This window comes from Colobus angolensis, unplaced genomic scaffold (genome assembly GCF_000951035.1).
Source record: "Colobus angolensis palliatus isolate OR3802 unplaced genomic scaffold, Cang.pa_1.0 Scaffold57, whole genome shotgun sequence".
NCBI lineage: Eukaryota > Metazoa > Chordata > Mammalia > Primates > Cercopithecidae > Colobus > Colobus angolensis.
Window position 1 is genome coordinate 6399020 of NW_012119265.1, and position 11875 is coordinate 6410894.

At 38.3% G+C, this 11875-nt stretch overlaps 1 protein-coding gene across 2 annotated transcripts in view; it reads right to left on the reverse strand.

Moving 5' to 3' along the window:
* Positions 1-10462: 10462 nt before the first annotated feature.
* The window catches only part of LOC105526021 (chromosome unknown open reading frame, human C14orf37), a 318003-nt gene continuing 316590 nt past the window's right edge, over positions 10463-11875 (reverse strand). For both annotated transcript variants that reach the window (XM_011961887.1, XM_011961886.1), the window contains one exon: positions 10463-11794. In XM_011961887.1, the coding sequence (XP_011817277.1) occupies positions 11726-11794 (69 nt within the window). In that variant the 3' untranslated portion in view covers positions 10463-11725. The remainder of the gene's footprint in view (positions 11795-11875) is intronic.

Genomic DNA, 11875 nt, shown 5'->3' on the forward strand with positions numbered 1-11875 from the left:
CACACACACACACACACTTTGAGAAGCACAAAAACAATCCCCAATAGTTTATTCATAGTTGTTTTCTTCTTCATTGTTGTTTTTCTTTTTTACTGCCCTCTGCAGAAATGTCTCTCGATAAAATGCATTTTGCGTTCATTGAGATAAATGAAGAGTGCACCCACAGAAACCACCTTCTACTAAATCTTTAAATAAGGAACAGGTCTTGTGCCACACATTGTATTTTAATAAACTTAATTTAATGAAGCGCTGCATTCCACAAGTACAGTCTGAACAGTAGCTCTCCTTTGGGATGGAAAAATTACAAGAAGCAATGCTGAGGACCATGAACTGTATACAGAAGCCTTGTGGATATAGAAACCAAAAGTGTATGAACGTAGGACATTCTCAAGTTTTAAAACGTGGCCATTATAATATCATCATATTACATAAATATCACATCACCAATATTCTTTTTGTTTTTTTAGAACCAAAAAAAAAAAAATGCTCGTAAACTGCAAAATTACTTTAGATCACTGTGATAAATCTGAATTAACTACTAAGTACAGCCAGCCCTTCATATTTGTGAGTTACATATCTGTGGATTCAACCAACCCTGGATGGAAAATATTCAGAAAAAAAAAATCATTACAGAGTTATGTCTGTACTAAACAGTTACACACTTTTTTTTCTTGTCATTATTCACTAAATACAGTATAACAACTAATTATACAGCATTTACATATTAGGTGTTATATGTTTAGAGATGATATAAAGTATACTTGAGGATGTGCATAGGTTATTCGCAAATACTATACCACGTTATGTAAGGCGCTTCAGCATCCATGAATTTTGTTATTAGCAGGTTATTCTGAAACCAATCCCCCATGGATACCTAGAGACAACTGTAATTGCAAACTACTTCAGTGAATAACAAAAGCTAACTAAAAACTTAGTTCTGAATAACTGGATTGTCTGTTGCACTCTACCTATTGAAGCAGAGAGTTTACATGGCCACAGGTAATTCATTCAGTAATTTCAGGGTATGACTCAAGATGCAGTATTCTTCTCTGTGGCTCTTCGCCTTGGAGCACTTGGAAGATGCATTATCTGCTGAAAAACCAATGTTCAGTGTGGGCTGATACAATAAAAATTAAATACTTTAAAAACTGAATCAAAATCAAAGCTAAAAATCAATGCTATATAGTTTCTATGACATATCTGTGAACAAATCATTTATTACAGGTCTTGTTTTATGTTTCTCTTGTCAAAGATAATTATTTATTACAAGTGAGGTTTCTGCCATTGGTAGAGTCAAGGGTAACCTGGAGTGCCTACCCCTTTGAATTTTGATACGCCATTGAGTTTATCCATGTCAAGCACTGAGCACAGCACTTAGCCTACAACAAGAGCTCGAGAAGTATTTGTGATTTCATTATCGCTAAGTAAAAATACATTTGAATTTCGCTAACTAAGATTTTTGAAATTCACATTTTATTTGCATGGCATAAAACTAGTCTATTCAACAACTCCCCATAATTAAACTTTAAAAGATCCTGATTATTATAACAAAATAATTATGTCCCTGATTCATTTATTTGCCTTTTTTTTCTGGTTGCCTTTGATTGACTTCTGACGTTAAGCATGAACAGAAATGTGTCATAAAAAGCCTGATCTTTCCAAAAAAGAGTCAATCAGTTTGCCAAATGCTTACTCCATAATTTTAATCTAATAACACTTTATGAACAAGAATTTACTTTCACATCCAGACAATATTTTTAGAATAAAGCTCACTGCACCTTATAATGTGCTTTATTTAATGTAATCTCCTACTATGTACAAGAAATTTGGGGGAGTATGGGCTAGTAGAGATGTTTACAAAGGTCTTGATTGAAAGAACCACAGGGCTTTGTTAATTGGTTTTAAAGATACAATTTCTCTGCAAATACATAGAATAAAGACAATAAAACATTATTTAGTAAGATATAAGTCCTATTGAATCAGCTTGTACCCACTTTCATTTATAGACCCTTTAGAGCTGAAAGGGATGGGGAGAGGGTGGATGAAGAAGGTCTAATGGAGAAGAAGACACAGAAGAAGCAGGAGAAACCATGGCTCCTTTTTTTTTTTTTTGAGACGGAGTCTCGCTCTGTCGCCCAAACTGGAGTGCAGTGGCCGGATCTCAGCTCACTGCAAGCTCCGTCTTTCGGATTCATGCCATTCTCCTGCCTCAGCCTCCCGAGTAACTGGGACTACAGGCGCCCGCCACCTCGCCCGGCTAGTTTTTTGTATTTTTTAGTAGAGACGGGGTTTCACCATGTTAGCCAGGATGGTCTCGATCTCCTGACCTTGTGATCCGCCCGTCTCGGCTTCCCAAAGTGCTGGAATTACAGGCTTGAGCCACCGCGCCCGGCTGCCATGGCTCCTCTTTTTAACAATGACAGAGAAAGGAAAACAATGGACATAGCAATAAACATTTGCTCATTTAACTTTAGCCAAGTTAAATCAAATGTAGAAAATACGTGTGCCCTATAATAATAAATGACACAAAAATACTAATTAGATTCAAGAGAGTTGAACTGAATAACCCTTTAATCAATTTAAGTCACACAGTAAATGTCCTTTTTCCCAGTATTTCTCATACTACATATTATTTATGTTTATGGTTATTCACTCATTATTTAATTATAAAAGCTTACAGCTTTTACTTTGGGGGCAAAGGCAAAGAGATGAAAGTGTTCTCTAATCCCTCAAGGAACAAGAATATGACATTTGCCAATGTGCGTTGTGTTTATGGAGACTTCTTTCAACTCTGTTTTTATTTTCATCATATGGAGGCATCCTGAGGTAACTGGGCAGTTATGGACCATCAAATGCGAAATAAATGTTGTTAATGAGGAAACACAGCTTGCTTGTTCAAATACAACTTAGGATTTTCACAAGCTGTTTTCCTTTCTTCTATTCCTTTTAAAACAACCATGGGAAAACGTAGCTACAGAGAGGTAACAAAATACTATGCAAATTACAATTCTGATTTTGTATAAAAATAAAAGCATTTATTGCATATCATAAATGCATAGAAAAAAAAGATTAGAAAAGTACAGACCAAAATGTTACCAATGTTTATTATTGTTAACATTTTGGGTGGGACCGGAATAATTATTCTTAAGTTTTTCTGAATTTTCTTAGTTCTGCATATCATTGCCCCTGAGGCCCTCCAGAATCTGGCCTTGTGTTGATATGGCAACTATGGGAAACTTGCTTTATTTTTTGTATGCTAAGGAAGGTAAGTGGCTTGATGATTGCCCGTAACAACTGTCAAAAGGCCACAGAAACGGTTCAGAACTGGGACACGGAGCTGCATTGCTTGATTCTGCAGGCTGCATATCCAAGACTAGATGTCATCCTCATACATAACAGCCCTGAGAAAAAAGTTTCTTGGATTTGTTTTCAAGAAAAACAAGATACTGAGCTTTGTTCCCATGTCAAAGAATAAGAAACTCTCCAATTAGCCTTTACAAATCACGACAGTCAAACAGATCTGAAGTAGTAACTCACATCTAGGGCTCAACCAAAGTAATACCCTAAAGGGATTAGAAGAATTTTCCCAAATGTTTACGTTTTATTAAATTCAAAGTTAGTTCATTGGCACCTACTATTAAAAGCAACAGAAAATGGCGAGGTGCAGTGGCTCATGCCTGTAATTCCAACAACTCAGGAGGCTGAGGCAGGATAGCTTGAGCCCAGGAGTTTGAGATCAGCCTGGGCAACATAGTGAAACCTTGTCTCTACAAAAAATGAAAAAAACATAGCTGAGAGTGGTGATACACACCTGTAGTCCTAGCTACTCAAGAAGTTGAAGGGGAAGGATCACTTAAGCCCAAGAGTTTGAGGCTGCAGTAAGCTATGATTGCACCATTGCACTACAGCCTGAGCAACAGAGTAAGACCTCTGTCTCTAAAAAAATAAACAAAAAAAGTCACAGAAAATGACCACACATTTACACTTTGTAAAAATTAATGCTGCCTACGCATTTTTGGGAGGCTTGTAGGTTATTTTTCTCAGGCCTAGATATGCTGGAATAATACAGGGTCAGCCCCTCCAGAAGGCAGAACACTAGACTCCATCGTATCTAGAAGCCTCAAAAGCCCCATGACCCTACTCAGCTTTAACTGTTGTCTTCCCTCATCTCTCCATCTAAGCAATCTGCAAATCCCACTGTCTACCCCTCCTGAACACCTCCAGAACCCATTCTCCTCTTCCAAGTTTGTTCCTGCAACCTTAGTCCAGGCCATGATTATCTCTCACTTACACTGCTGCATCCACCTTGACCTTCACTGGTGTCTCTGACTCCAGACTTTAACCTTCCCAAACCAGTCTTCCTATTAACTCAGGCCTGATCATATCACTTCACAGCATAATATTTTTGCATGACTTCTCATTGCCCTCAAATAAAGTCCTCATTCCTTGACAGGACCTAGAGGACCCTTCACCCTCAGCCCTGTATTTCACATGGCATACCACCCTCAACCCCAACTCTCACTCCCCTAGAACACCTAGCACTCCAGCCAGGCTAACTACTAGATCTCTTACCCCTGGCCTTTGCACGTGGGGTTTCCCTGTCTAGATCACATATCCCTTTCTCCCCTTTATCTGAATAACCCCACTCATCCTTCTGGCCTTAGGTTTGATGTTACCTGCTCTGGAGAAACATCCCTGATCTTCTTGACCCAGTTGATATTCCTTTTCTGGACCCCACAGTGTCTGTGACATGAAATTGCCCATTTTCTATCTTCCCTACTAATCCATAAGTCCTTTCCAGTCATGGACTGTGTCTTGGCTCCCCCAACACTTAGCATATGACCTGACACATAAAAGGCATTCAATAAATACTGATTCAGTCAGAAGCAATATCAAGTGTTCTTGGTTTGCAGAAGATAGAATCTCTAGTCATCCTCAACCTCCTTGGTAAAGAACCAATCAAATCTTTGGGATCTGATTGGTTCAATCACAAAACCATTTCCTATTCTTCTTCCTCTCCTTTATCTCCTACATAAAGAGGGAAATAAAGGAAAATGACCATTGAAGCTTTTGTATCAAAATTCCTTTTTGGAAGACTACTTATAATTTCCTATTTTAGTCTGTCTGGTCATGAAGAAGTCTGAACTATACAAATGCTGTGGCCATGTCATGAGACATAAAATTAGAGAAATGATTCAAATGCTTTGGTCCCTTCCTTTATTTCGCTGCTAATTAGGAAGAGAATATTGAGATGGACATGACACTGGTTAATAAAAAGCTCAGCTTCCTGAACTGATGCCAGATTTATTCTGAGACTAGAGCAGATAATCTACCCACCTTAAAGGTAATAAAATAATCCAAGTGGGTGCCCACTTTGCCTGCCACTTTGCCTGCACTCTGTTCTTATACCCATATACTTTGAGAAAAAAGATAACAGGATTTTCCTCCCACAGATAATTCTTCTGTTTCTACTCTCAGTTCCTCCATCCTTAACCCACAAAAGGTTATACCTCTCAGCAACATCCATCTGAAGAATTTATACTCTATATTACAAATTATTGATGGTTATCACTTATATAAGTGATCTTTTCCTGCTGCTTCTAGAAAAGAGCAAGTAGGATATTTGCTTTACTAGGTGGAATATGTAAGTTTTTTTACATCAATTTTTTTGTGCTTTTACACAAACTAGAACATGGGAGCAAATGATTTGTTTCTTTGTGCTTTTGCTGCTACTTACTGAGGGAATTCCTTCCTTCCTTCCTTCCTTCCTTCCTTCCTTCCTTCCTTCCTTCCTCCCTCCCTCCTTCTTTCCTCCCTCCCTCCTTCCTTCCCCCCTTCCCTTCCCTTCCTTTCCTCCCTCCCTCCCTCCCCTCCTTCCTTCCTTCCTTCCCTCCTTCCTTTCTCTCTTTATCCTATATGCACATGATAGAAAATTGGGTTAATTAATAGGGAGTTAGATATACCTATTACCCCAAATAGGACACTCCCAATGCATTTATATTACAGTGGCTTGCAAAATAAATGCTGGGGTTTTCTGCATGCAGAAATTAAGCAACAGGATTATGTTTCCAGCTATGTTAACTGCCAGTCTATAATTATCAGAGCAACATCTCTCTGCAGTTCATCTTCAGCTTATCAGTCTAGGAGTGCTAAATGTGCACATGTGGGATTTTTGTTAAGTCAGTACCATTATTTTGCTTTCAAATTATTTCCTGTTCCTAGAAGTTTATATTCAGTCATTTGAAGACTGTGCAATTAAAGAAGATATCTAACTGAGCTTAAGCTCATTTAAAGTAACCAAGCACCTTTTACCTCCTCATCCATCTTGGACTTCAGTTCCCCACCCCCGGCAATGTTCATTCTAACTAGTATGAGATAATTTTATTTGATGGAGAAGATGGAGGCAAAATGGATTCATGTAGCTTTATGGTCCCTTCTCCTGCTAATGATCTTCCTCATTTGTATTCTTCTCCTTGCTTTTCTCTATATTTTTTCAAGCATTGGTCCATTCAGAACTTTGGCATCCTTCAGCACTTTCTAACGTTTTATGCCATTTTTATATTTGCCTTGTATTATGATTTTCCTCCATCTTCTTCTACCATATATTTTCCTTGTAACCATACCTTCACATACCCTAAAGGGAAGAGATTTTTTTTTTTCAGTTGTGTTCCTGCCTCTTCAAATTCCTCTGTGGTCATAAAAAAGCCTGTCTTGCCAAAATGTCATGTAGCTATAACCTTGCGCCAAATAGTACATCTTGTTTCCAAAAGTTGTTTTTTGGCAGCTGGCAGGAACATGGATTATTCATAGCCACAGAAATCACAATGTCTGTGGAGGATTTGATTCTTCTCCCCTAGGTTGTGGCTGTGATTGGAAATAAGGTGTTTCATTTGGGCTTCTGCAGGAAGAAGACACCTGGAGGCAGACACAGAAGGAAGAGCGAGGTATTCAGTATGCTCCATGCACTCCATATAATTTTCTGATACCTGTATAAAATGTTTTGGCTTTTAACGGTTAGCCTTTGGGGGAAAAAAATCATAAAATGAAAAACCACTTTTAATTGACTCTTCAAAAATTACTTTAAATGTGTTCTAAAACTTGGCTTTAAAATTTCTTCATACAGTTTTGACCTACGTTAAGAGATACAGGTACTTTAAGAAAGTGTTTCTGGAAAATTGTATTTGAGGCAGTTTATCAGCTGAAGCCATGGCTAAGGCATTGCTAAGGGAATCTGTTACCCTGGGATACTAATTAACTCCAAATATTGCATATAAATTAAGCTAGCAGCTACTGAAAGAAACAGCTTATGGGAAAGAAAAAACTAAAGAGGTTGGAAAGAAAAGCACTGTCTTTTCTAATTAGAGAAAAAGACATCAGGGGTATGGGAGAAACCCTTTTCTCTCCATCCCAGCCTTCTATTCTTTTTCTAGTAACTTCCATCCTTTTCTCTTTCCTTTTGTTTTCCTTTCTCCTTTCTCCATGGCAGGTATGATTTATTGGATAGCATGACCAGGGAAAGTGTCTCTTCCCACAGGGGATTGCTCTCCTTGTCTCTTGTGTGTGTGTGTGTGTGTGTGTGTGTGTGTGTGTGTGTGTTAAGAACATTTAATGTGAGATCTACCCTATTAACAAAAATTTTTGTTTTGTTTTGCTTTTTGCTTTTGTTTTTGAGACGGAGTCTCACTTTGTCGCCAGGCTGGAGTGCAGTGGCGCAATCCTGGCTCATGGCAAACTCCACCTCCTGGGTTCAAGCGATCCTCCTGCCTCAGCCTCCCAAGTAGCTGGGACTATAGGTGCACTACCACACCCAGCTAATTTTTTGTATTTTTAGTAGAGATGGGGTTTCACTGTGTTAGCCAGGATGGTCTCCATCTCCTGATCTCATGATCTGCCTGCCTTGGCCTCCCAAAGTGCTGGGATTACAGGCGTGCGCCTCTGTACCTGGCCCTCTTAACAGATTTTTAACTGCACAGTATGATATTGTTAACTACAGGCACTATGTTATACAGCAGAGCTCCAGAACTTATTCATCTTGCATAACTGAAACATAATTAATCAACATCTCCCCATCTTTAACTTTGCTCAGCCCCTGGCAAGCACCATTTTGCCTCTGCCCCTATGAGTTTGATTATTTTGGACACCTCAAATAAGTGCAATCATGCATTTGTCCTTTTGTCACTAGTTTATTTCACTTAGCATAATGTTCTCCATGTGTGTCCATATTGTCATAATAACAGGATTTCCTTATTTCCTACGGCTGAATAATATTCTACTGTATGTATATACCACACTTTCTTTATCCATTCATCTATTGATAGATATTTAGGTGTCTCCGTATCTTGGCTATTGTGAATAATACTACAATGAACACGGGAGTACAGATACTTCTTCGAGATCCTGATTTCTATTCTTTTGGATATATGCCCAGAAATGGGATAGCTGGATTATATGGTAGTTCTATTTTAATTTATTGAAGAATCTTCATACTGTTTTCCACAGTGGCTATCCATTTTACATTCCCACCCACAGTATACAAGGGTTCCAATTTCTCCACATCTTCAGAAATAATTGTTATATTTTGTTTTATTGAATAATAGCCATCCCAATAGGTGTGAGGTGGTATCTCATTGTGATTTTAAATGACCTTGTCTCTATCATAAGGAAATTGTTCTCTAGATAGATCTCTCCTAGCTGTGTTCACAACCTTGCTGGGGCACAAATACCCCAAGCTCCTTTCCTGGAGATTCTAACTCATCAGATCTGGGGTAAGGCCTTCAAATCAGTATGTTGCACAAGTGTCCCAGGTGATTCTTATGAGCCTACCAATTCTGGAAACACTGCCTCTCCCTCCGAGAAGAAGACCTAGTCCTTGCCCCTGCGGTGGGACACCGGCAGTTCTGGCTGGGTAAACTCAGTCCAGTAGGGACAGTGTTCACAACTGAAGCTGCAGGAATCGGCTCTCCTTTCCAGACAGCTTTATTTATTTCACTGTTAAATGTTTTAAGCCTAGTTGTTGGAATAAAAAGTTGACTTTCTATTTTAATTTGCAAATATAAGCATACTTATCACTTATTTTGGGTAAACCTACAAGTGCCTGATTTACTACTTTTCATCTGGACCCCTGTATAACCACTGGCCAGCACTTCCATCTGGTAGCAGCACCCCTAATCCCAGGTTTTGTTTAAAATATGACAACTTTTTCTGATCCTCTTAATAATCTAAGCCAAACACTGAAAATCATTATTCCACAGCCCAGCAGCTAGGAAAATGGCCAAAATAAACATGTCATTTGTACCATCCACTGACCATCCACTCAATCCAGATGTTTAAATGGGTTTGTACAGAAATGTACTCTGAGTATATGCTTTTCCTTTAAGAAATCATGTTTCCCAAAAAGGACCACAGAGATATTGTGTTAAGCCAAAATTCACATACATGTCATGCTCACAGACCTCTGAGAAATGAAAATATGGGTCTGTTATTTGGGAATTTATTATACTACAATTTGAAAAGTAAACCTATTAGCCATGGTTTAGTCAAGACTATAGATTGAGTAGCCCAAGGCAATAATGGCCATTAGCATCACCCACGTGCTACTCAGTTAAGTGGCCTATTATGTATTCTTAACAAATAGTCTGTCAAGAATACAAAGACAGTAATGCCACACCACACTCACTCACTCCCAACCTTAGAAATACTTATAGCAAAGGGCTGCTCTTAAGAAAAGGAAAACATCCCTTATGCAATATCAGGACGTCTCTACTCATGAAATTACAAATCACTTCTGAGTGTCATGGTTCTGAATTCTGTTTTTAAAATCTGACCTTGAGCTAATTTGCCAATTGCTAACTTCTATTTGACTGTACAGAGCTTTTCACTTCTCTTGATCAATTTCACACATTTGCTTACATCTCTTGGCAATAAGAGTTAAAATTATTTGATGAAAACATTCTTGCAAGTCAGCCATTTTTCAAAAATGGATTCTAGGAAGGCTTCTCTATTAGTTCCATAGAAGTGATACTTCAATTTATGACTATAAAGGAAATAACTGAGATGGGGAAGGAAAGAACTTGTATGAATAAGAGAGAAATTAGAAAGCCATCATTCATTTAACAAAGATTGAAACTCACATCAAATGTTCCTTGACCAAGCAGCTATTTCCTTAGAACCTTTGTTTTAAAGAAGGACTCTGAAATATCACTGCTTCCTCCAAAGTCCATGAAAAGGGTACTGAATTGAAGATAAGGGTGCATGGCTCTGGGTCCAAGTGGGTTCTCACGCTGGTTCTCTTTAGGTACAACTTTGGAAAATCATTTCACTTCTCTGCTTCAGTTCCATCTTCAGTCAAATGGGAGAATAAAAACATATGTCCTACCTCACATAGTAGCTATGAGGAATAACTGTGCAATTTTTCTTGAACTTAGTAGATAAGTTCTAATAAACCCCAACAAGTTCTCCACAGTGACAGCACTATTAATAAATAACCTATATCCTTCCATATGAGCCAAGTCTTTACCCCAAAACTCAACTAACTACAAGTCCTCAATTCCTAGATCCAAATAGCACATTGGAGTATCCTATTTTGTATAGCGCAACGAATTACATTCCAAGGGAGATGATAAATGATCGAACATAGTTTAACATCCTCATAGCGGGGTGCCCTGAGAGAGGCTGGTTTCCCATGAGCTCTGTTGTGCACCAGGACTCTGGTCACTGGGCAGACAAACGATAGAATGTCTATTTTTCTAATAAAGCCAAATAAGGACCAATGGTAGCCCACTTTTTCCATGGTGAAGACCACAGATGTGGAAATACAACACTCTGAATTAGTCACATTAGTAGCCACATAAGCATAGAACCAAATGGCAGAGAGAAATGCTCTGAGAGCTTACCTACTCTCATCTCATTCTTGATGTCCTCCTCATTTCTTCTTGGCAAAATCAAATAGTACCACAAAAAGAATACCTCTTAATCATAAACATGTATGACTCTGCTGGACTCAATCACACTATTTAAGACTGCAAGCATATATTAAGACTAAGAGTCAATTTAATGTATTATTTCTAGTGCATTTTTCCTCGCCAAGAATAAGAACAAAAGAGAAGGTGAGAAATAATAAAACTAGGAGACTGAAGCACATAATGCAAAATACATACAAATCTACATATAATCCTAATATGCTGAGAGAACTTCTTAATGAAAATGATTTCATTCTGAGTTGCTGCTAGTTTGATGTAAATGCAGTATGTACCATGGCCCACAAGCCCATGGTTTCACATAGGTAGAGTATAATGATGAGAAGTTATTCTTTGTTAAGATTTATATCTCAAAGTCAGGCATGCCTTGGTGGCAACAATCATTATTCTCAATGCAGGTAATTCAAATCAAGGAAAAGACACTGTGGAAAAATACAAAATATTTACTCTGCCTAATGTAGCAACTCCTACTGAAAAACATATATGCTGCATATTTATGAGTTGTAGCCCATAGTTGTGGAAAATTCACTACAGAATAAAACCAAATACTGCATGACACATTTAGTATACAGCATGCCGTTTCTGCTCAGTACAAGAAAAATCTACTACCCAGCACCCAGCAGACACTAGGACTAACGGCCTGATAGCAGCAATGTGGCAGGTTGTTCCTTTTTTTTTTTTTTTTCTGCTCCGAAATAAAAATTAGAATAGTAGCATCATTGAATATCCCAATTAAAACCCAGTCCAATTCAAAATTCATCTTCAGAGCTGTCGGCTAAGAGCATTACTCGATCTTGCATGCTGTTGAATTCTCTCTGCTAGAGAAAGAAAACAGAAAAGCATTAAACCCTTCCTGCCGCAGAGCAAAGCTGAGAAACAGGCCCCCTTTAAAAGACACG